At 41.3% G+C, this 26,438-nt stretch overlaps 1 protein-coding gene across 1 annotated transcript; it reads right to left on the bottom strand.

Annotated features, from left to right (window-relative positions):
* Positions 1-233: 233 nt before the first annotated feature.
* c6.2 (complement component 6, duplicate 2) lies at positions 234-22,521 on the bottom strand. The gene is made up of 18 exons (NM_001173575.1): positions 22,504-22,521; positions 19,457-19,657; positions 8,903-9,059; positions 8,666-8,807; positions 8,421-8,562; positions 8,084-8,225; positions 7,781-7,990; positions 7,258-7,498; positions 7,027-7,149; positions 6,695-6,861; positions 6,268-6,493; positions 5,851-6,019; positions 3,358-3,472; positions 2,101-2,233; positions 1,717-1,911; positions 1,460-1,547; positions 1,002-1,243; positions 234-796 (listed from the first exon to the last, which is right to left on the bottom strand). The coding sequence occupies exons 2-18, from the start codon at positions 19,600-19,602 to the stop codon at positions 612-614; spliced, it is 2,823 nt and encodes a 940-aa protein (NP_001167046.1). The 5' UTR covers positions 19,603-19,657; positions 22,504-22,521; the 3' UTR covers positions 234-611.
* Positions 22,522-26,438: the final 3,917 nt, after the last annotated feature.

Genomic DNA, 26,438 nt, shown 5'->3' with positions numbered 1-26,438 from the left:
TAATAAATAAATGAACAAAACAAGAACCACAAACAGCGCACCGACATGAAACAGCAACAATGACGACTGGGGGAAGAAACCAAAGGGAGTGACATATAAAGGGCAGGTAATCAAGGAGGTGATGAGTCCATGTGAGTGTCATTATGCACGTAACCCTGGTGACAGGTGTGCGCCCTAACGAGCAGCCTGGTGACCTAGAGGCCGGAGAGGGAACACACGTGACACTATTAAGACACTATGTTGGTGTATCCTTTATTTTGGCAGTTACATGTAGTTGCAAGTTGTTGTAAATAAAATATTGGATAAAAAAATATTTGTTTTTGTTAAATTCATTTCAACACCACATTTTGCTAAAATTTATTTGATTTCATAACAACACATAAGCAAATAGTCATAAAAGGACATCAAAAAAGACATACAGGTACAAAATAACCTGCAAAGAAGTTAACTTCAAGCTAGATTTTTAACAAATTAAGTTGAACAAAGCTGCAATTGAAACGGGACAAAAATCAGCTCCTTCAGAACGTCAGTCTTTACAGTTAAATTGTGCTGTATGATATAATGGAGAGGGTGATAGAATACAGGAAGAGGAAAGCTACACTATGACCTGGTTATGTGGACTCTTCACACAGGCCTTCGTTGAGAATCTCAAACTCCATTTTTCTACACTTGATGGCAGCCATGAAACACAGATTCACACTCCTCTTGCTCTGGGTCTTCAGCAGCTTCACACAGAACATGTGTTCTCCCTCCTTAGGACAGTCCCGGGGAACTTTACACTGACATTGTTTGGACTCTGATTGCACAAAGACAAAAGGGAAAGAGCACAGGTATATGAAATGATTTTGCTATGTTGAAACCGTATTGACACATTCATCCTTGAAACATAATTAATTGTATTGCATGTAAACTAGTTAACTTTTTGCAGATTAGGTTATTTCAGCTGAAGTGGTCAAGTGCTATCTAAATCTGAGGGGGAATCTGTGGTCAGTCAGTCATACCGGTGCAGCTCTCCCACTCGTAGCAGGTGTCAGAGTCGCAGGGCTCCTGGACTGAGCTCTTGGCAGCCATGCTGACCCTGAACTTGGCCCAGTCCAGGCTGACCACATCCTCGTCACACGGTCCCACATTCATGAAGAAGAGCTGGTCACCATGGCAACGTCCCGAGTGGAAACCACAGTAAGACATCATCACACCCCTGCCAACTTCAGCATTGAAGATGCAGAACTCAGTTTTGTATGGGCTGCAATACACACACACAGGTGGAGCACACACAGACATGGAAATCATTAGTCAATCCAAGAAGAGGACAAATCTAGATGAACAGACTGATTCGGGAACCAAATTATTATGGTGGCCTTCAGATGCATGTGATTAGCTAACGTTAAAAGGCAATTAAAAGTCCATTAATATTGAATTGTTCATGACTTAATTATGATTGATAGGTAAAAGTGCTCACAGGCATGTCTCACGTGCCACGCAGATACATTTGGATCCAACGTGCCACTCTCCTCTCCCACATTGATTGTCCGGAACAAATGGCTTATCTGGACAGACACATTGACAGGACAAACATCCAATTACGTAATTTAATTATATTGTCAATCATGTGATCTCCACTTGATTGCGAAAAACTCTATGAGGACTTTAAAAAGACGCCAACTTTCCACCAACATCCCTTTAATGTTTCTTCAAAGTCCCTTTGAGACAGACTACCTATTTTGCAGTGCAGGTCTTTAGGAAGTGGAGGCTCCCAGGTTAGACTCTTGGCACAGGTGTAGAAGCCCTGTTCGGACGGAACCATGCCTCTCTCCGTGCATTCAAGTCCCACGGAGTGGTCCACCTTGTACTCCTTCTTGGAGGGGTACAGAGTCATACCCTCAGGCACGGCAGGCGGGGAGCACACCTTCCCTAAGATGGAGGACAATATACTCAACAAGACTGGTTTAACATGATTTTTTAATTTTTTTTATTATGCTATTGTATTGGCAAAACATGGATTCCAAAGTCTGTCCATACAAAAGAGGTTTGGTATGGACAGAGTGTTATGCATTCTGTCCGCATTCTATGCAGGGATTGTTCCTAAGAGGACAGACTTACTGATGCACATCCCTGTGGGTGGGGTCCAGGTCCCGTCAGGGCGACAGTTGATGAACTGGTAACCTTCCATTTCAAACCCTGTGAAGCACAGGAACTCCTCCATGTCGCCAAACTCATAGTAACGCTTATCTTTCTGTCATTGAGAAGACAGAGAGAGAGAGACCAAACCTTCCATCATAAAGCCCTAACCTGCAGAGAGATGAACCTAGAGAAGAGGCCCCTCAGCCAGCTGGTTCTGGGGCTCTGTTAAAAAATCCAAACAGATACCACAGAGCCCCAGGATAATTAGACCCAACCAAATCATGTGGGAAAGAATTCATTCCAAAAACTGAAAACATTGGAATGCCATCTCAAATCAAATCAAATCACATTTATTTATATAGCCCTTCTTACATTAGCTGATATCTCAAAGTGCTGTACAGAAACCCAGCCTAAAACCCCAAACAGCAAGCAATGCAGGTGTAGAAGCACGGTGGCTAGGAAAAACTCCCTAGAAAGGCCAAAACCTAGGAAGAAACCTAGAGAGGAACCAGGCTATGAGGGGTGACCAGTCCTCTTCTGGCTGTGCCGGGTGGAGATTATAACAGCACATGGCCTAGATGTTCAAATGTTCCTAAATGACCAGCATTGTCAAATAATAATAATCACAGTAGTTGTCGAGGGTGCAACAAGTCAGTAACACAAGAGTAAGTGTCAGTTGGCTTTTTCATAGCCGATCTTTGAGAGTATCTCTACCGCTCCTGCTGTCTCTAGAGAGTTGAAAACAGCAGGTCTGGGACAGGTAGCACGTCCGGTGAATAGGTCAGGGTTCCAGCAGGTCTGGGACAACAGGTCTGGGACAGGTTGTCCCTAAACAGAGAGTACACAGTGGCAGATATATCTGACCACTGTGACTGACCCAAAACTAAGAAAAGCTATTTGCTTATTGTTACAACACTGTAGTTAACAATATAACATGTCAAACATTTCTTTGAAAATGTTTGTGTGTGTAATGTTTACTGTTAATTTATGATTGCCAAAGAAAGTGAAATAAACAATGTAATTGTTTACCATGCCAATAAAGCCCCTGAGAGAGAGAGACTAAATGAAGAAAAAGAAGAAGATGCTAATAAGTGTATAAACAGGTAAAGGTCACTAAGACTGTGACATCATTGAGAGCTGGCCCAGAGCCTTTGGAAATATCACTCTTTCAGAGATCTTAGTGAGCTCTGTCTCTGTTAGCTTTGTTAGCAGTTAGTGTTGTTAGCTTGTGTCTACCCTGAGGTGACTGTTGGCAGGACGCTTGGGTCTTGGACAGCCCTCCACGCCGGGAGGCAAGCCCTCCGCCCGCCCCTCTGTGGCAAAGTCCTCATCATTAACACATACATTTTGCCTGTGGAGAAAAGACACACCAACAGAAAATCAGAAACGCACTCAGGTATATAAATCAACAGTACGTTTTTAACTAGAAGACCAACACTCTTGTATGTGCAGGTAACTGCCAAAATAAAGGAAACACTAACATAAAGTGTATTAATGAACACTGGAACCACACCTGCTTTCAATATATACTGGGTATACCAAACATTAGGAACACCTTTCTAATATTGAGTTGCACCCTGCCTTTTTTCCCTCAGAACAGCCTCAATTCGTCAGGGCATGGATTCTACAAGTTGTCGAAAGCATTCCACGGGTATGCTGGTCCATGTTGACTCCAATGCTTCCCACAGGTGTCAAGTTGGCTGGATGTCCTTTGGGTGGTGGATAATTTTGATACACACGGGAAACTGTTGAGTGTGAAATACCCAGCAGCGTTGCAGTTCTTGACACAAACCGGTGCGCCTGGCACCTACTACCAAATCAAACAACTGTAGACTTTACCGTGAAATGCTTACTTACAAGCCCTTAACTAACAGTGCAGTTCAAGAAGAAAATATTTACCAAGTAGACTAAAATAAAAAGTAATAATAAAAGTAACACAATAAGAATAACAATAATGAGGCTATATACAGGGGGCACTGGTACCAAGTCAGTGTGCAGGGGAACAGGCTAGTTGAGGTAATCTGTACATGTAAGTGGGGGCGAAGTGACTATGCATAGGTAACAAACAAACAGTGAGTGTACAAAAGGGAGGGGGGTGGGGGTGGGGGGGGGGGGGGTCAATGTAAATTGTCCGGTGGCGATTTTATGAATTGTTCAGCAGTCTTATGGCCTGTGGGTAAAAGCTGTTGAGGAGCCTTTTGGTCCTAAACTTGGCGTTCCGGTACCGCTTGCCGTGTGGTAGCAGAGAAAACAGTCTATAACTTGGGTGACTGGAGTCTCTGACAATTTTATGGGCTTTCCTCTGACACCGCCTATTATATAGGTCCTGGATGGCAGGAAGCTTGGCCCCAGTGATGTATTGGGCCGTTCGCACTACCCTCTGTAGCTCCTAATCGTCAGATGCCGAGCAGTTGCCATACCAGGCGGTGATGCAACCGGTCAGGATGCTCTCGATGGTGCAGCTGTAGAACGTTTTGAGGATCTGGGCGCCCATGCCAAATCTTTTCAGTCTCCTGATGGGGAAAAGGTTTTGTTGTGCCTTCTTCACGACTGTCTTGGTATGTTTGGACCATGATAGTTCATTGGTGATGTGGACACCAAGGAACTTGAAACTCTTGACCCGCTCCACTACAGCCCTGTCAATGTTAATGGGGGCCTGTTCGGCCCGCCTTTTCCTGTAGTCCACAATCAGCTTCTTTGTCTTGCTCACATTGAGGGAGAGGTTGTTGTCCTGGCACAACACCGTCAGTTCTCTGACCTCCTCCCTATAGGCCGTCTCATCGTTGTCGGTGATCAGGCTTACCACTGTTGTGTCGTCAGCAAACTTAATGATGGTGTTGGAGTCGTGTTTGGTCACGCAGTCGTGGGTGAACAGGGAATACAGGAGGGGACTAAGTACACACCCCTGAGGAGCCCCAGTGTTAAGGATCAGCGTGGCAGATGTGTTGTTGCATACTCTTACCGCCCGTCAGGAAGTACAGAATCCAGTTGCAGAGGGAGGTGTTTAGTCCCAGAGTCCTTAGCTTAGTGATGAGCTTCGTGGGCACTATGGTGTTGAACGCTGAGCTGTAGTCAATGAACAGCATTCTCACATAGGTGTTCCTTTTGTCCCGGTGAGAAAGGGCAGTGTGGAGTACGATTGAGGCTGCATCATCTGTGGATCTGTTGGGGCGGTATGCGAATTGGAGTGGGTCTAGGGTGTCCGGGAGGATGCTGTTGATGTGCGCCATGACCAGCCTTTCGAAGACACTTCATGGCTACCGACGTGAGTGCCATTGGGCGATAATCATTTAGGCAGGTTACCTTCGCTTCCTCGGGCACAGGGACTTTGGTGGTCTGCTTGAAACATGTAGGTATTACAGACTCGGTCAGGGAGAGGTTGAAAATGTCAGTGAAGACACCTGACAGTTGGTCCGCGCATGATTTTAGTACATGGCCTGGTAATCCGTCTGGCCCAGCGCCTTTGTGAATGTTGACCTGTTTAAAGGTTTTGTTCACATCGGCTACCAAGAGCGTTATCACACAGTCATCCAGCTCTCGTGCATGCTTCCGTGTTGCTTGCCTCTAAGTGAGCATAAAAGGCATTTAGCTCACTGGGCAGCTCACATCTATACCCCGTTCAAAGGAACTTATTAAATCTTTTGTCTTGCCCATTCTCCCTCTGAATGGCACAAATACACAATCCATGTCTCATTTGTCTCAAGGCTTAAACATGTCAGTCTCTCTTACTCTTGGAAGATGGAGATGAAGCATCCCTCCTCCTGTCTGGCCGGTCCCTGGCAGAGTTTGCCCCCCCTCAGGGGAGCGGGGTTGTTGCACTCTCTGGTACGATGTCTCTTCATGGATGCATCACAGGTACTCCATGTCCCCCAGCAGCTCCAGTAACCATCTATTGCCTCTGAGGAAACCACACAGCAAACCACACTCAGACCTGCCTGGTGTTTACAGACCAGAAGCCAAACCACATTCAGCACTGTTTGGTGTGTACTAATCACCAGGAGTCAAACCACATTCAGCAGTGTCTGGTGTCAGTCAAACATACTGAGCACTGTCAAATGACTGTGCAATACACAACAGGGACTATACATAATCCTCATCTTGTATAAAAATGTGTATATCAGTGAGTGAGTGGGTGCTGCTGTGTACCTGAGGTGTAGTCTTTCGCCCGTTGCTCACAGTTGGGCCCGTAGGTGCCCGTCTGGCAGATGCACTGACAGTCTGTGCCAGAGAGGACAGCACGGGCATTGTTAGGGCAGGGGGCACACTTGCAGGAGTCAAAGTCCTCCAGGTACTCCACCAGAGCTCTGGTTAAGTGCCTTCTTTTAGTGGCAGCACATGGGATCCCCTTGACCAGGTTGATGATGGGCAACAGCTGGAGACAGATAGGAAGGAGACCAATTTCTCACAGGAAGTGACCTGTTTTATGTCTTAGGAAAGAGCTGTCATAAACAGAAAGTATCTCAAAAAGATGGTATGGATTCACTATATCACAACTAATCATAAACAATCAATGAATTAACTGGATTCATTGTTTCCATCCTATTTCATTATATTCCATGGAGGGAGTTCTGACCTCATATTCCACAACAACAAGGTTGTCTATGAGTGATTTGACCCAGTTCGTATAAGTGGTGCTGTCAGGGGCAGGCCCTGTCTTATCCCAGGCCAGGGCTTCAGCCTCTCCGCTCCTGCCTCCACGCACCATGGAGAAAGACTTTTCTGACGACTGCACGAAAGAGCCTGACCAACACAGAAGTATCAGTAAATGGTGAAAAGCCAGTTCTCAACAAAACTATTGAGAGAGATACTTAATGAAACCGAACAAGTGAAAAGTCAAGACGACTAGAGCAAGGTGGTCTATCTTGAATGTTCAATTTGTATGTAACGGTAATTAGAAAAACCAACCTTCATGTTTTTCAGTCATTGTATTGTCGGAGCATCTTACAACATTTGATCTTTGCGAGTATATTATTATAACCATGCTCGACTCAGACTTTAGGCATCCTTTGGTATGCTCTTCTGTTAAACCTGTGACAATGAAACACAAAAGAATGAACAGTTTATGAAATCAGAGAGAACAATGCACTAGCAGTGGGTATTGTACCTCCTTTTGACTACAAGGTTGTGCTCTCGTACCACTGTTCTTAAGCTCCAGTCTGCTGTATTGGTAAAGCAGATCATAGTGTCCCCCTAAGGTCCCGGAGCCAAAGTAGTGGGTCCCAAAGTGCTTGAAGATCTCCCTGTAGAGGGCGTAGTTGTACTCCAGAGGCAGGCTGGTCAGAAACTGTAAGAAGTTCTCTGTCAGGTACAGGTCTGAATCCTTCACCCTGAATCTGGATACAGGTAACACCTGGTGCACTCGGAAGAACTGGGAGTCCTGCAGGATAGGGTGAGATTACATAATCATAACGTCAGTGTTACTTTCCCAGCTTTGAAACGCAGTGATTGTATGCCTGCCTCACAGTAAATGCCAGTCATACTGCTTGGATAGAGGGTATGGTAATGTGATCTTAGATCTGTGATTGAGGAAAACCTCTACTTCAAGGTCTGCCACTACATTGTAATACTGTGATCAGGGTGTTTATTTTTGTGTGTGTGATTGCATGCATGTAAGTGATTGTGAATATGTGAGAGTGCATATACTGTAGATGCAGCTTGCCGTCTTCTTTGAAGCTGAAATAGCCTGCTTGAAGTCGCGTGTGTTGGATTGGTGGTGCTTTCTGGAACCAAAGAAGAAGATCGGGAACCAGATTAAACTAGAGTCACCACTGGAGGTACTACTGCTGGCCGAGACTGGTGGGGAGGCCAGGTTGACGGTCTCACTGAAGACTGGCTGGGGTTCCTGTTTAAAGTCATCTGGGATCTCGACCTGTGGAAGCAGAACCACAACTAGAACTGATCCCAGACCAGTCAAACATGGGGAAATAGAATAAGATGAGATCTCTATGCAGTAGTACTGTACCTTGATCTCAAAGCTTTCTACATTGGCTGGGACGCGGTAGTACAGCCTGTAGTTGCCTCTGCTCTTGTTCAGGTTGCAGGTGTCCCCCATGAACATGTTATCCAGTACCGCCCCCCTCAATTCCTCTGCCATGGCATCAAACCTGAAACAGGAAAGTAACACAAGCCAGCAGCATTAACCCTGAAGTTATGTTACTTTTCTTAAAATCACAGGATACGTATCAAGAAATTACATGAAGCAGTCCTGCTCTGTATTCACTGACTACTGCTAAACATCTACTATGAGATTGACCACTGCTCCAGGCAATGTCTTATGCTGGCCTTTGACCTTAACCTACCCATTTTCTATGAGGTCAGCTCCAGGGACCACTCTCTTCTCAACAGGACACACTATTTTGAATTCATCACAGTTCTTCTCGTCTGAGTTGTCCCCACAGTCATTCTGTTTATTGCATGTTAGTTTGGAGCTGATACAGCGACCTGCGACAAGGGGAAATGTACATGAGCAGAGTTTTGTTTAAATGTGCACATGCAGTATTTTGTCTATACTGTATATGTAGTAGGTGAATATATGACTGTTTACCATTGCCACACTGAAACTCTTTGCAGTTGAGTGTTTCCATCTTGCACTCTGTTGATGGGTAACACGCTCTGTCTTCTGTCAGAACAGCATCGCACTCCACACCTCCAAACTGGGAAGGCCTTAGCAGTGACCGAGTCCTTAACTACAAAATCAGAAAACTAGTCAGAGACAGACGGTGGAAGTGTGTGCGTGTATTTCTGTCTGTGTGTCTCTGTGTGTGTATATTCTTTCACTTGCCTGTTTTTTGGCACACGGGGAGCACCCGGACCAGTTGGCCCAATCAGTGAGTTGACAGTGGATGAAGCAGGCCTGGACATTACATGCCCGACTCTCATGCTTCTGACACAGCTGCTCACAACTATTCTTCCAGTAATAGTCATCATATTGGATACTCCTGCAGAGGAGGGAATTGTGAAAACACAGAAAGTCGTATTCTATTGTATTTCAAAAGAGTTTTGTTTAAAACTGAGGTAGTCATGAAAACACTGAGCAAATGCAAAAGGAGCTTTTGGCCAACTGACCTCAAAATGAAATGCATAAATCATAAATTACATACAGTAAAATATCCTTCCTTTACGGGGCTTGCGAAGCAAGAAACCCACTTTAAATCATTGACATACTTCTGACTTATTATAGTAAAAAAAGAACAATAGTCAATGTCTGCGGCCCGACGGAAATCTAGTTAGCATAATACCAAAATCCCCATTAAAAATTAATCACTTTAAGCTAGAGATATCTGGTTCTTTGCATGGGCTGCATCTCAATCCACTACATCCCCTGATGTCGCCATTCCGGATCTGCAGGACTCGTCTGAAGTCGGTACATCTGATCTACTGTAAGTCGCTCTGGATAAGAGCGTCTGCTAAATGACTAAAATGTAAATGTAAATCTGCCAACTTCTGTCTGTAGTGTCTGAACCGTTTGGGCTACACACTAACTTAACAACTCGGTGGAAACTTGAGTCTCTCACGAACACGTACAGTTGAAGTCGGAAGTTTACATACACCTTAGCCAAATACATTTAAACTCAGTTTTTCACAATTCCTGACACTTAATCCTAGTAAAAATTCCCTGTTTTAAGTCAGTTAGGATCACCAGTTAATTTGAAGAATGTGAAATGTCAGAATAATAGTAGAGAGAATGATTTATTTCAGCTTTTATTTCTTTCATCACATTCCCAGCGGGTCAGAAGTTTACATACACTCAATTAGTATTTTGTAGCATTGCCTTTAAATTGTTTAACTTGGGTCAAACATTGTGGGTAGTCTTCCACAAGCTTCCCACAATAAGTTGGGTGAATTTTGGCCCATTCCTCCTGACAGAGCTGGTGGAACTGAGTCAGGTTTGTAGGTATCTTTGCTCGCACACGCTTTTTCAGTTCTGCCCACAAATGTTCTATGGGATTAAGGTCAGGGCTTTGTGATGGCCACTCCAATACCCTGACTTTGTTGTTCTTAAGCCATTTTGCCACAATGTTGGTCATTGTCCATTTGGAAGACCCATTTGCGACCAAGCTTTAACTTCCTGACTGATGTCTTGAGATGTTGCTTCAATATATCGACATAATTTTCTTTCCTCATGATGCCATCTATTTTGTGAAGTGCACCAGTCCCTCCAGCAGAAAAGCACCCCCACAACATGATGCTGCCACCCCCGTGCTTCATGGTTGGGATGGTGTTCTTCGGCTTGCAAGCGCCCCCCTTTTTCCTCCAAACATAACGATGGTCATTATGGCCAAACAGTTCTATTTTTGTTTCATCAGACCAGAGGACATTTCCTCAAAAAGTACAATCTTTGTCCCCATGTGCAGTTGCAAACTGTATTCTGGCATTTTTATGGCGGTTTTGGAGCAGTGGCTTCTTCCTTGCTGAGTGGCCTCTCAGGTTATGTCGATATAGGACTTGTTTTACTGTGGCTATAGATACTTTTGTACCTGTTTTCTCCAGCATCTTCACAAGGTCCTTTGCTGTTGTTCTGGAATTGATTTGCACTTTTCGCACCAAAGTACGTTCATCTCTAGAAGACAGAATGTGTCTCCTTCCTGAGCGGTTTGATGGCTGCGCGGTCCCATGGTGTTTATACTTGCGTACTAGTGTTTGTACAGATGAATGTGGTACCTTCAGGCATTTGGAAATTGCTCCCAAGGACGAACCAGACGTGGAGGTCTACAATTTATTTTCTGAGGTCTTGGGTGATTTCTTTTGATTTTCCCATGATGTCATGGAAAGAGGCACTGAGTTTGAAGGTAGGCCTTGAAATACATCCACAGGTACACCTCCAATTAACTCAAATTATGTCAATTAGCCTATCAGAAGCTTCTAAAGCCATGACATAATTTTCTGGAATTTTCCAAGCTGTTTAAAGGCACAGTCAACTTAGTGAATGTAAACTTCTGACCCACTGGAAATGTGATACAGTGAATTATAAGTGAAATAATCTGTCTGTAAACAATTGTTGGAAAAATGACTTGTGTCATGCACAAAGTAGATGTCCTAACCGACTTGCCAAAACTATAGCTTGTTAACAAAGAAATTTGTGGAGTGGTTGAAAAACGAGTTTTAATGACCCCAACCTAAGTGTATGTAAACTTCCGATTTCAACTGTATATATATGTAACCGATGTGAAATGGCTAGTTAGTTAGCGGTGGTGCGCGCTAATAGCGTTTCAATCGGTGACGTCACTCGCTCTGAGACTTGAAGTAGGGTTGCCCATTGCGTTGCAAGGGCCGCGGCTTTTGTGGCGCGATGGGTAACGATGCTTCATGGGGTGTCAGTTGTTGATGTGTGCAAGGGTCCCTGGTTCGAGCCCAGGTTGGGGCGAAGAGAGGGACGGAACCTACACTGTTACATTGATGCTGTTGACCCGGATCATTGGTTGCTGCGGAAAAGGAGGAGGTCAAAGGGGGGGTGAGTGTAACTGATGTGAAATGGCTAGTTAGTTAGCGGTGGTGCGCGCTAATAGCGTTTCAATCGGTGACGTCACTCGCTCTGAGACTTGAAGTAGGGTTGCCCCTTGCGTTGCGCGATGGGTAACGATGCTTCGTGGGGTGTCAGTTGTTGATGTGTGCAAGGGTCCCTGGTTCGAGCCCAGGTTGGGGCGAAGAGAGGGACGGAACCTACACTGTTACATATAGACAGGTGTGTGCCTTTCCAAATCATGTCAAAACAATTACATTTACCACAGGTAGATTCCAATCAAGTTGTAGAAACATCTCAAGGTTGATCGATGGAAACAGGATGCAGTTGAGTTCAATTTCGAGTCTCATATCAAATGGTCTGAATTGTTCGGTATTCTTTGTTTTTTATTTTTAATACATTTGCAAAAATGTCTAAAAACCTGTTTTTGCTTTGTCATTATAGGGTATTGTGTGTAGATTGATGAGGATTTTTTTATTTAATCAATTTTAGAATAGGGCTGTAATGTAACAAAATGTGGACAAAGTCAAGGGGTCTGAATACTTTCCAAATGCACTGTATGTTATCTGGCTATGCACCATGCTATAGGCTTGTTAATTTAGCAGACAAAAAATGCTTATAAGTGCCTTTGCCATTATCTTACATTATATGATTTTATAGTAGCAATAATTTAAATTAATTTATCTGAATAAAATAGAAATAATATTTTTTTCCATTCCCGGAACGAGAGTGCGCACATGAAGTAGCTTTGATGAGCGTGAAAGTGATCATTTGAAACAGGTTCTACCTATAAGCTAGATTTAGAGTTATTTGGCAACTTAAGTTGTGAATGTTGCAAACCATAGAATGCCTTATAAATTAAGATATATGGGCTGCATTATGACTAGGCTATCGATGATTTGAGAAAGTCGAAAAAAACCCAGCCTGTGCTTTGTTCCTTGCTGCACACGTTGTTCTCTCCTCAAGTGATCATATTTTCACCCATCAGACTATTCTCAATTTAAATGTAATCTTGTGTTTACTCATATGTACAATTTGTTTAGATTTAGAATGACCCATTAGCAAATGTACTGGAAAAGGTGCAAGAGAAAAAAGACATGTCATCCTTTTGCAACGGAGGCCACTTTCCCGCAGGGTTCGTTTCACTCATGTCGGGTAGACTACTCCGGTTATTTCGCAGTTTCACTCATGTTGGTAGGCTACTCCGGTTATTTTGCAGATGTGAGGTGATATTCCGCCCAAACTCTGTATGCCATGGTCTCTCCAACCCTGTTCCTGCAGCTACCCACTGCTTAATTTGGGAAACCAAATGAAATCTGTTCGTGAACATCGATAGTAACATGTTTTCACAGCAAAACATATTTCATTAAAACGGTTGACTGCCCTTCTCTGCTTTCTGGAGAAAGGAATGAAGGAGAGAGGGGAGATCTGGAAATACATGGTGGTGAGCTGTTTTGTAGCTAAAGGCAATGTGTCAGCCTATTAATCATTAAAATATTTTTTTTAAACCCAAGTACTAGGCTATTTAAAATACAATACAAAAGTCTTATAATTGTAGGCTAACTCTGAGTTTGTTATTATTAGATGGGACTTGCTAAACTGTAAATCTTCATCATACTCTGATTTTTTATAAATATTATTATTGTTGTTATTTAACACGCTACTCCTCTTAAACCGTTTAACCCTTGTGTTGTCTTAAGGGTCAAAAATGACCTGCCACTGTGTTTAACAGCAGAGAAAACCCCCTAAATTATCTTTCTTCAACTTGAAATTTGATGACTTTTCCTAGAATGACCCCAACATTAGAAAAAGTGAAACATCACCTTTGTTCATATTTCCATGAAAGCTGTACACCACCAGGGCACAAAGATTGTCTTTGGGTCATTTTTGACCTGGCAGTTATAAAATAATTTACACACCACAACAACCACAAAGATACACACACACACACACACACACACACACACACACACACACACACACACACACACACACACACAATGAGAAATGTTGATTATGTGTGCTACTGATTGAACTCAGCCAGTAGCTCTTGAAGAGGAAGATCACCATGGTTGGCGAAAGAACAAGCCTAAGCTCCCCCCTGCACTCCTCGCAACAAGGGAGAGAGAGGCCTTCTCATCAAAGTTTGCCTTCACCCCACCACCACTCTAGTGTCTTACCTCTCAAAGAGGAACAAGAATGTGGTCCTCCTGAGCACACTGCACAAAATGGCTGAGATCAGTGATCGTGAGGACAGGAAGCCAGCCATCATCCTGGACTATAACCACAACAAAAGAGGCGTGGACAACCTGGACAAGGTGATTGGAACTTACAGCTGCAGGAGGATGACTGCCAGCTGGACCATGGTCATCTTCCATAACATCATTGATGTGTCCTCATACAATTCCTTTGTGATATGGAACAAAATCAACCCTACCTGGATGCCTGATAAGCGGAACAAGAGGAGGGTGTTCCTGGAGCAGCTGGGAAAGGCACTTGTAACACCATACATTCAAAGAAGGGAGCACCTCCCCCACACAGCAGCCTCTGCAGCGCTTGTGAAAGCTGTTCAGGGGGCTGAATCTTGTTCTGATCCACCTGAGGTTGCAGATGGGGCAGGCAAGAGGAGGAGATGCCAATTCTTCTCGCCAAAGAAGGACTGTATAACAAATACTATGTGCTGAACATGTGAGAAATACATCTGCAAAGTCCATGCACACACACATGCACACTGTCCTACATGTGCTACAAATCAGCTACTTTGACCACTTTGCCAAAACCTTAGACAAAAAGTTTGAGGATATGACATCTTGGTCTCCTTCCGTGCTATTCAAATCTGAAATCAGAACAGAATTATCTGGAATGGATCAAATGTTACAGCAGTTTAAATAACTGCATCAGCAACATTTTAAGTTAGAGGGTATGTCTCCTTCTCTGCTATTAAAATCTGTCGTCAGAACAAAAATATCTGTTACCAATCTAACCATACATCTGTATTAGTAGCTGCATTAAAAAAATTGTTTCCTAACTTTTTCCAAACAACTGCGGTTTTGACCACTCCCCCAACAAGACAGTCAAAAATGTATAGCGTATGAATTCTCTGCATTTCACATCTGAAAAAATAACAGGAATCGCTTCTACTAATCAAGAGGTAAAGCTGTTTTAGTAACCCATCGACTGCTTTCATTACAGATGCAGTAAGTGATGTCACAAGCTAGCAGATTCAGCTATGGTCCTGGGCATAGCTAGCTAGCGCTGGTCTAGCTCTTGTCTGCACTATAATGTATAACTTCTTAAATGTTGTCGTGTCTTTGGCTATGCCGGATTAAGTGATATGACATGCTATTCTATAAAATAATTTCTCTGTAATTAATATTACCTGATTAAGCTAATCATGTAAATGTAATTAACTAGAAAGTCGGGGCACAACGAAATAATGTTTATAGAGCTGTTATCTTCCGAATAAACTCTTAAAGACGTAGTCATTTTTTACATCAGTAGCAGTCAATATTTAATCGTTACTTTATTCAGTCTCATCTGAAAGTTATAAATTCTTGGTTATCTTCACGAACCCTGGCTAACAAGTTGAAACAGCAATACAAAATTTGGTTTAATTATTTATTTACTAAATACCTAAATAATCACACAGAATTACATATACACAGAATGGATCATACATTGATTACAAATTATGTCATAAAGGAAAACGTCCCTAGCGGACGGAACAGATATGATGGCTGGTTACACAAAGAAAGGGGGTTGGGTTTGAGTGAAAGAGCGGGAAGACTGAGGAGCAAAAAGGTTTTGTGTCTCTATCGGGCTGTAGGCAGCTATGCTATCGTAAATACAGTATTTTATGCATTCTAAATAACTGGCCATTTGAAAAAGGAAAATGCAATAAATATTTACTCTGAGCTGCGCTTCGATCGGTTGTTCGTAGATGGAAGGCCGGGTGGTCCAGCATGGATCTCTTGTCCTCTGAAGAATGTCTAGTGGTGAACTGGAGCGTGTTAGAATGGATACTCTGTCCATCCTCTCCTAGCCCACGTTTAGCGGGCGGAGAGGGTATCACTTCTTTAGTGAATAAGAGTTCAAAGTTCATACCAAGTTGCCATACTTTTAAGCTCATGCTATATTCTGGCTGGTATAGTCGAAATTCATCCTTTCGGCGTGTGGATCGTCATCTTCACATTGAAATTTGATGCTAATTTTGTTAGGTTCTTGTCGTTCAACCAGAGCTCACGCTGAGGGTGGCTTAGTTCTATAGGTGATCTTTGTCCTTTCAACGTGGGGACCGCAAGTCCGCACGTCCTTGGAACAGGAAGTTGAATTTTCGTCAACGGGTTTATATTGTGGTGAAAGAAGGGCGTGTTTCATAGTTTACAACCAATGTCTGTTCACTTGGGCAGGGCCTCTGAGTGAGCAGAGTTTCTCTATGACAAACCGTTCTCTCATTTAATCTTTAGGATAGGGGGCAGTATTTTCACGGCCGGATAAAAAAACGTCACCGATTTAATCTGGTTATTACTCCTGCCCAGAAACTAGAATATGCATATAATTATTTGATTTGGATAGAAAACACCCTAAAGTTTCTAAAACTGTTTGAATGGCGTCTGTGAGTATAACAGAACTCATATGGCAGGCCAAAACCTGAGAAGATTCTATATGGGAAGTGCCCTGTCTGACCATTTCTTGGCCTTCTGTAGCCTCTTTATCGAAAATATAGAATCTCTGCTGTAACTTGACATTTTCTAAGGCTCACATAGGCTCTCAGAAGGCGCCAGAATGGGTAATGATAACTCTGCAGTCCCTGGGCGAAAAACAGTAGGGCTTTTGGAAAGTGGTCGTTCTGAGAACAATGACACTGGTGCGTGCGTGCATGTGAAGACTCCATTTTCTATTTTCAGTGTTTGAACGAAAACAAGGTCTCCCGGTTGGAATATTATCGCTATTTTACGAGAAAAATCGCATACAAATTGATTTTAAACAGCGTTGACATGCTTCGAAGTACGGTAATGGAATATTTTTAAATTCTTTGTCACGATACGCGCCGGCGCGTCACCCTTCGGATAGTGTCTTGAACGCAAGAACAAAACGCAGCTATTTGGATATAACTATGGATTATTTCGATCCAAAACAACATTGGGTGTTGAAGTAGAAGTCCTGGGAGTGCATTCTGACGAAGAACAGCAAAGGTAATCCAATTTTTCTTATAGTAAATCTGAGTTTGGTGAGTGCCAAACTTGGTGGGTGTCAAAATAGCTAGCCATGATGGCCAGGCTATCTACTCAGAATATTGCAAAATGTGCTTTCACCGAAAAGCTATTTTAAAATCGGACACCGCGATTGCATAAAGGAGTTCTGTATCTATAATTCTTAAAATAATTGTTATGTTTTTTGTGAACGTTTATCGTGAGTAATTTAGTAAATTCACCGGAAGTTTTCGGTGGGTATGCTAGTTCTGAACGTCACATGCTAATGTAAAAAGCTGTTTTTTGATATAAATATGAACTTGATTGAACAAAACATGCATGTATTGTATAACATAATGTCCTAGGAGTGTCATCTGATGAAGAATATCAAAGGTTAGTGCTGCATTTAGCTGTGGTTTTGGTTTTTGTGACATTATATGCTAGCTTGAAAAATGGGTGTGTGATTATTTCTGGCTGGGTACTCTCCTGACATAATCTAATGTTTTGCTTTCGTTGTAAAGCCTTTTTGAAATCGGACAATGTGGTTAGATAAAGGAGAGTCTTGTCTTTAAAATGGTGTAAAATAGTCATATGTTTGAAAAATTGAAGTTTTTGGATATTTGAGGTGTTTGTAATTCGCGCCACGCTCTATCATTGGATATTGGTGAGGCGTTCCGCTAGCGGAACATCTAGATGTAAGAGGTTTTAAGAAGCTAAAATTACATTTCTTCTTTACACAAATAGTTTCATATTTAAACATTTAAATTGCACAACAATTCCATGTGAATCTGATAACTAGAATGTGTAGATTTTCCAAGATACAGTTTATGTCATCCTATCATCAGTAATCATGTCTCAGACGCCAACTGATCTGACATCATATTCATTAAGTACCAACGCATATTTTCAACTGGTTGGATTACCGAAATATGGTTCCGTTTCCCACCCTTTGATGTCACCAGACTCTCTATGTTAACAAAGGCTTTACAAGAGTCAACTCTAGAAAGTAGAGAGAGAGAAAAGGGGAAAGGTATTTATGGGGGTCATAAACCTCCCCCATCAAGCCAACATCATGACAGTGTGCATACATATGCATATACTGTAATACCCACCAACAATAATTGTAACTCTTGAACCGTTCAAGCAAGAGACACCAAACTAACTTTCACATGTTCAGGCTGCCCATTCATCTCAACCAACCAATCAATCAATCAATCAATATTTTAGTCGACTTACTTTTTCAACTATTGGGCTCCCGAGTGACGCAGTGGTCTAAGGCACTGCATCTCAGCGCTAGAGGCATCACTACAGACCCTGGTTTGATCCTGGGCTATAACACAGCCGGCCGTGACCGGGAGTCCCATATGGCGGCACACAATTGGCCCAGCATCGTCCAGATTAGGGGAGGGGTTGGTCGCGGTAGGCCGTCATTGTAAAATAATAATTTGTTCTTAACTGGTTTGCCTAGTTAAATCAAGGTTAAATAAAAAATTAAAACAGTCACCACCATTACTCTTGCAAACACTATCACTACTATACCATTTAAAAACCATACATACTTTAAAATAAGCTAGCAAGCACACCACTTTTCACTGTTAGTCTAAAGAGTTTATTTATTAGATAGAACTACAACTAGCTATCATTAGGTCTACATACGAACCTATTGTACACAGTTCTTCAACTACAACAAAAATACTCTTAAAAAGCTGTAATCACTAGATGCACCATCATATTTCTCTCCCCAAATAGCCTAAAACTTTCTAATCATTACATCGTCGTTCAACTGTTGTTAGGTTAGATTACTCGTTGTTAGGTTAGATTACTCGTTGGATATTACTGCATTGTCGGAACTAGAAGCACAAGCATTTCACTACACTCGCATTAACATCTGCTGTGTATGTGTATGTGACAAATAAAATTTGATTTGATTTGAACTAAAACTAAACTTAATTTACACTGAATGTTTTACAAAAGCAAATCTATCTATTTATCTGAAACCCACAGCATTAATGATTCAGAGTTGCTTTGCACATTCAGAGTTGCTGTGCACATAATCCTGCCTATTATTCCCATCTTCTGACAGAAGATCACATTGTCATACAGATGTAGGATCTTAATTAGATTATTCTTTTGTTGCAGAGAATTTTCCTGCACAGCAGAAAAAGCAAACTTGTATTGTATTCAAGGTTTAAAAAGGATTCTAAAGTTTGTAATTTCCACTTAAAATGTAATTATTTGCCTCCATGATAAATGTATCAACCCCTACAGAAAATGTCCATTAATTACAAACCACATAATAATTCCCATTTCCTGTTGCTGCACAATTATTTTCCTGCTGTAGCAAACTGGCTCAAATTAAGATCCTACATCTGTATGTCTTCTTTCAGTGTTCAAACGCATCAACTGTAGTTTATACATTTTTGTGATCTAAGTTCCCAACAATCCAAAGTAATCAGGTTTATATAGTAGTATATCAAAGTAATCAATTATTTTACAAAATGTTACTTTGACTATACAGTATGTAACTACTTTACTTTAAATAGTACAGTAAAACATTTCAGCTTCTTCCACTATCATAACAATACTTGGACAGAGATAAAGCAAGCCCCACAACTTTACTTCATGTAAAGTTACCATTTAGTTCTGCGCTATCTCTCTGCTCATACTAAGTTCTGTATTTTACCTGCGGCGCTCCTGGGTCCCGTAGTTGCAGGTTCTTGTGCAGGTGGACCATGAGCTCCAGGCGTAGTGGTCACAGAAGCAGCCCAGGCTGACCGTAACTGAACCCAGGACATGCAGCAGTACCAGGAGACTGTTGGTACGGTCCATGGAGAAGGATGGTCCAGGAACAGCTCACACTGTGGTCAGGACACTTCTGAAAGAACTGGATGGAGAAAGATAAGGAAGTGGAGGAGGAAATAGATAGTTGAGCAGGATTTACATCCAGGCACACTCAATGAAATCCATGCACTTCATCCCACATGATACCAGAGGTAGGACCAAGTCACTATTATTCGAGTCACAAGCAAGTCTCAAGTCACAAGGTCAGAGTCTCAAGTCGAGTCCCAAGTAGAACAGGTCGAGTCTCGAGTCAAGTGCAAGTCGTGCATTCTAACAGCAAGTCGAGTCGAGTCACAAGTTTTTTCAAGTCAAGTAAAAATGATCTATACATGCAATGACTTGTTCAACTACAAATTGTTGTCTATTTATTGAGGCTACCAGACAACCCTTTTCATTATTTTGTCTACAAAATGTAATTGATGATGTAATTGTAAAATAGGGTCCTTATAGCAGTCGTAAGGGAGTGACATTAGCAGAAGGCAAGGCAGGTTGACGTGCTCAGAGTTTGAGTTTATTTTATTTTTACAGGGACAGTGCACATTAATCAACGTTTCAGTAAAAGTGCCGGTTTTAGCCAGCCGGCTAATTTTCAACCGCAGTCCCTGGGCGTAGATTTATTTACTGGTCTTGGTGATCCAATGGCGAAAGCTTCATATCATACAAAATATACAAGTAGATTTACCAAATATACATGGGTCCAAAAGAAATAGCCTCTGTATCAGGCTTAACCTGTCCTATCTGAACGGACACAGGTAGAGGGCAAGACTGCACAGTCTCCCCTTGAGAAACCAAATCGACTGTGTCTAACAGGAGCTCAAACAGGTACATATAAGCACTTAGCCCCCCCCAGGACCATACAATTACCCAATTGACAATTACAACTAATAAACTGGTTCTACAATGTAAAAGGCAATTTCCACATCCATTGTTACATTGGTACATTAGACTTCATTATTATTAATGACATTTCATCACAATTCATACTTGGAACACCAATTTTCTCTTATTCAACATACTAGCCTATTTCTATATGGACTGAGGCACACTCGCTCCTATTAGCATAGCCAGAATGACAGAGACATAGGACACAGACACACGGAATTCCGACATAACCTGGGAAATATGAACAAAGAAAACCCATAGAGAATGATAGAGGCCACTAGTGGCCAAAAGGCTGCTTTAGCATGGGTGGTGCCATTGAGGGCTTCCACCCTGCTTCTGCCATTTTAAAGTAGTCTAAGTAGTCAACTTGGTAGGGATTCCTGTTGGTTTGAGCCTCAATGGTGCTGTCACAGACACTGTAGTGGCACAGATATAAAGATGAGTGTTCTATCTATGAGGAAACCATACAATTAATTAAATAAACAGAACTTCTAGCTCATGAGTCTTGCAAACCTTCATGTGCACAATAAACATCAAGCCCAGTCAGAGAACATTTTTAAATAAAAATGTATAGTATCAAACATGAAACAGAAATGTGTAAGTGTTACAATAAACAGTACAAGGCATAGCTGTGAGAAGTAGGGCTGCTGAGAGCACCCCTTGAACCTCCCCCACCAAAAGTAATTTTATGTTTTACAAAAGTAGTGCACTGTGCCTTTAATATTCATGTATGTAGCGTGGACATTTTTTTTATCTGCACCCCCCCAGCCCCCTCCCCCACCCCTGGGGGGTCATATAAGAGGGATGTGTACATTTCACTAGCCAGTCTGTTGCAGTTTTTTTTTGCAAGGGCGATGCTGCGGCTACTGTCTCTGGCTGAGTGTAGAGTAATCCACAGAAACTCTGTGTCACAAAATGAGTGACAAAACGTTACAATACCAGGCCAGATCATTTCAAGTCATCAGTCTCAAGTCAAAATCGAGTTCCGAGTCTTGAGGCTCCAAGTCCAAGTCAAGTCTCAAGTTATTTTATGTTCTATCAAGTCGAGTCCCAAGTCGACAAATTTGTGAGTCCAAGTTAGTGCTGAGAGATTAGTGCGGTTCGGTTTCGTTTAGATTATAAAAAAAATAATCAGTTTTCGTTTTCTATACTTTTTTTTTTTTACATTAAATGCACTTTGCATTATGTGGGTTGAATGCTGTAAGAACAGAATAAACAATTAATAAAAGTCCCATGACTACCCATTACGGCTTATCACACGTTAATCATAATTTATTCACATTATTTTATTTTAATAAAATATTTGTTTAGTTTGATGACTTCATTATTTCTTTCCAAGTCATCATCTCATAGAGCTGCTGCCTATGCTGTCTGACAAAATCACTATTTTACTAGTTCTTCAAAGTAAATAAGGCATACTTTTATGACTGATTAATACCAACCATCAATCGCTTATATCATGTATTTTCAGGTAGTGATAACTAGCGAAACAATTGCTTTCTATCCCTCTCGATTGCAAGTTCTCTCTTCTATCCGTCTCCATGTCTGCTCCACACAGACCGGACAAGTAAACTGGCACGCAGTGGATTATGCTCATTATTGTTAATTGCCACGTTTTCTGAGCTAAACTATGTACAATATTGGCCTGTTGTAAAATAAAACTCCCTATTGCATCGCACAGTTCGGGGCTTGATCTGATTTATCTCTACAGAAACTGTGCATTCAGCTCACAGAAAAAAAATACGAACAATATGGAATTCAAATAATTTTGTCAATTCGTTCTTTAAAAAACGAAAATAACAGAAATGTTGGTTAATTGCTCAGCACTAGTCCAAGTCATGTGACTCGAGTCTGCATCTGCATGATACTATATTAGAATTTAGGCATCAAGGGTTAAATTCCTCCTCATATATAATCCATAGTTTTGCAAAACTACGCGTTCTAGATACTGTCCCCTTCCAGATAACAAACAGATTGTCAATACAATTCAAACAAATTCTGACTCACCACAGTGTTGACTCCTCGGCCACTAGATCCTGAGCTCTACAAGAGTGTGTGTGCATGTGAGTATGTTCATGTTCAATAGCTTGAGGGGAACTACTTCATATACCTCCCTAAATGATCTCCCAAGGGAATCGGACTGTGAAAACGATTGGTTATTTGACTTGCCTACCTCTTAAACAGGAAACCCACTCCCTGTAACAGCCATGAACCCAGCCGAGAATATACACCAAAAAGACTGAAGGCTAAGCAATGACAACACAAAGTTCAAAGTTTTGAATCTCAAGTCTTCCAAACCCTCCTTTCGCAACCCTCCATCCTGTCCTGTTACTGGAAAAAGTGTCTGGAAATGTCAGATTCCGGTAATATTCACCAGCTGTAAGTCCTCTCTACAACTCCTTGTAACCCTTTCCTGCAGTCAATGACTTCAAGCGTCCTCTTTGGCCTCATGGGTGGAATGTTATTAAAACCTCTTAAGGATCACATTTTTGTTGACAAAAATCGGGTGTTTCTATGTCAAACAGTTTTGATATATTTCAGTGTTCTGTGATGTATATAAAGCGTAATATTGGAATGCAACCTCAAAATTGAATACATTTTAACTCTATATATATTGTTAAGCCCATAACCATGTGTATACTTTTGTTTCAATGTAGATTTGTTTAAGACTACCAACAATCACTTTGTGTGAGACTGATTTAGTCCACTGCAGCAAAAGTTTAACTCTCCCCCTATTGACACCACACCCTTTAACATAGTCCTAGAAAGAGTGTCGAAAGAGAGAGGTCATGAATCAGACACTGCATTCCTGTAACCCTGATAAAAATGAAAAGGGTTTCATGCTGTGATGAAGTTTATAGCTCTGTAAGTATCCACAATTTCTCTCCATCATTGCCCACATGAAAAAATATGACACTTTACTATATAATACTACAGTGCTGTAGAATATACTGTAGAATACTAAAATACACACTGTAATATCCCTTGATAATGTGTAGTACTTACTATAGCATGTTGTAGTATACTGTAGAATACTATAGTAAATACTACAGTATTATCCACACAAAAAACACTGAAGTAAATACTACAGTAATGTCAGCAAAAACACTACAGTCTGCAAATACACAACTGTTTTTTTAACTATAGTAAATACTACAGTATTTAATTTGCATATACCTGCCCATTTCCGTCCCCCATATCCCAATTTGTGCCACCCATAAGTGAGAAATCTACGTGCCAAGTATAGACCATACTATACTGTGTTCCCTACAGGCTATAGAAAGAGCAGAAGCTCTGAACTATCCATTTAGACCCCAGTCCTACCTACCTACAGGTTATCGAAAATGAGCTCTTTTAGTATTTCTCCAGTAGGTTTAATCAAGGAGAATGCCTCCACTTCTATGCCAAATATATTAAAACAAAATTACTATAGTAAATACTATAGAAATGTCTGCAAAAACACTACAGTAAACACTAAAGTATGCTACAGTACAGTCCGCAAAAACACTACAGTAAATACTGCAGTATACTACTGTCTGCAAAACCAATACAGTAAATTCTACAGTATACTACAGTCTGCAAATACACCTCAGTAAATACTACAGTATACTAAAGTATGCAAAAACACTACAGTAAATGGATCTTTCTATAAACTAGGGTAAGGGTGAGATTTTTTTGTAGTGGACAACTGTTTGGAACTGTTACAAAGTCATTAATGAATAATTAGCCATTTTTGTCATGTGAATATATTAACATACAAAAGGGGAACATAGATACAGTTGAAGTCGGAGTTTTAGACCTCCACAAGTCTGGTTCATCCTTTGGAGCAATTTCCAAACGCCTAAAGGTACCACGTTCATCTGTACCTTGGTGCAAAAGGTGCAAATCAATCCCAGAACAACAGCAAAGGACCCTGTGAAGATGCTGGAGGGAACAGGTAGAAAAGTATCTATATCCACAGTAAAACGAGTCCTATATCGACATAACTTGAAAGGCCGCTCAGCAAGGAAGAAGCCACTGCTCCAAAACCGCCATAAAAATGGCAGACTACGGTTTGCAACTGCACATGTGGACAAAGATAGTACTTTTTGGGGAAATGTCCTCTGGTCTGATGAAACAAAAATAGAAGTGTTTGGCCATAATGACCATCATTATGTTTGGAGAAATAAGGGGGAGGCTTGCAAGCCGAAGAACACCATCCCAACCGTGAAGGACAGGGGTGGCAGCATCATGTTGTGGGGGTGCTTTGCTGCAGGAGGGACTGGTGCACTCACAAAAGAGTTGGCATCATGAGGAAAGAAAATTACGTGGATATATTGAAGCAACATCTCAAGACATCAGTCAGGAAGTTAAAGCTTGGTTGCAAATGGTTCTTCCAAATGGACAATGACCCCAAGCATACTTCCAAAGTTGTGGCAAAATGGCTTAAGGACAACAAAGTCAAGGTATTGGAGTGGCCATCACAAAGCCCTGACCTCAATCCCATAGAAAAATTGTGGGCAGAACTGAAAAAGCGTGTGACAGCAACTAGGCCTACAAACCTGATTCAGTTACACCAGCTCTGTCAGGATTAATGGGTCAAAATTCACCCAACTTATTGAAGGAAGCTTGTGGAAGGCTACCTGAAACGTTTCACCCAAGTTAAACAATTTAAAGGCAATGCTAGCAAACACTAATTGAGTGTATGTAAACTTCTGACCCACTGGGAATGTGATGAAAGAAATAAAAGCTGAAATAAATCATTCTCTCTACTGTTATTCTGACATTTCACATTCTTCAAATAAACTGGTGATCCTAACTGACCTAAAACAGGGAATTTTTACTAGGATTAAATGTCAGGAATTGTGTAAAACTGAGTTTTAATGTATTTGGCTAAGGTGTATGTAAACTTCCGACTTCAACACTACATTCAATATAATTCATGCTTTGAATCCAAACCTATGTTTAAATCCTTTCTCATGCTTGGAGTCTTCACAGATTTGGCAAAAATCAGTTGACATAAAACACTACCTTCCTTCCTTACATTTATGATACTGTTGTTTGTTGTTATATCATATACTAAGCATTTAACAAATGAATTACACATTGAACTTGATCCTATGAAATTTCTGGATATTGCTGTCAGATTCTTTTTTTGTCCGGAGATCTCGGAAGTGTACTGTAACCTCCTAACATTTTGTATTTCACTATGTTACGGTGTGAAAGTTTTTATGGGCACACATATCCAAAATAATGTACTGCATGTGATTGCAAAATCCAATGCTTCTAATATAAAGAGGAGCTTTAACATGATTAATAAAACAAAAATCAATACTGTCTTTAATTAAAGGGGTTCTTCAATAATTACTGCATAATAGTTGTTTGATGCGCGTTTGATGTCTAGCTGTTCAGCTACATGGGGACATTTTCTCGCAACATCAGCTGATTCATTAAAGGATAAAGAGCTTGTGTGATACCGCACACAATTTAACAACAGCCAAAGTGTGGGAATGAATGTTGATCTCGAAGATTGACAGAACATTTTGGTGTCCATGTTGTTACGGTGGTCAAGATAATTAGGTGATCAAGATAATTAGCCTACATCATGTTAACGTTAACTCAAGAATCCTGAGATAAGATTACGGTTTGTGTACATTTTGATCTAATGTTTTCTGAGTTAAAACGGAGCAATCGGGAACGTGAAAACGACTTGTTTATTCCTTGTTGAACAGACCTGGCTACTAGCCATGACAAAGAAACAAGCAGTATACATGTTTCATGTGACATTTTGAGTGACACCGATGTTTTGCTGTTGCTAGGAGTTATGGTCTCATTGTGCCTACCTAGACTCTTTTTCCTGTAACTACACATGTGAAGCTGCAAGAAAATCATATTTAAATATACGTATATCAAACCATTTTGAAATGTTTACCCTGATGTTACACATTTGCCACTTTATTTAT

The sequence above is a fragment of the Salmo salar genome, chromosome 11, assembly GCF_965601325.2.
Source record: "Salmo salar chromosome 11, fSalSal1, whole genome shotgun sequence".
NCBI lineage: Eukaryota > Metazoa > Chordata > Actinopteri > Salmoniformes > Salmonidae > Salmo > Salmo salar.
This window is presented reverse-complemented; position numbering and strand designations above follow the sequence as displayed.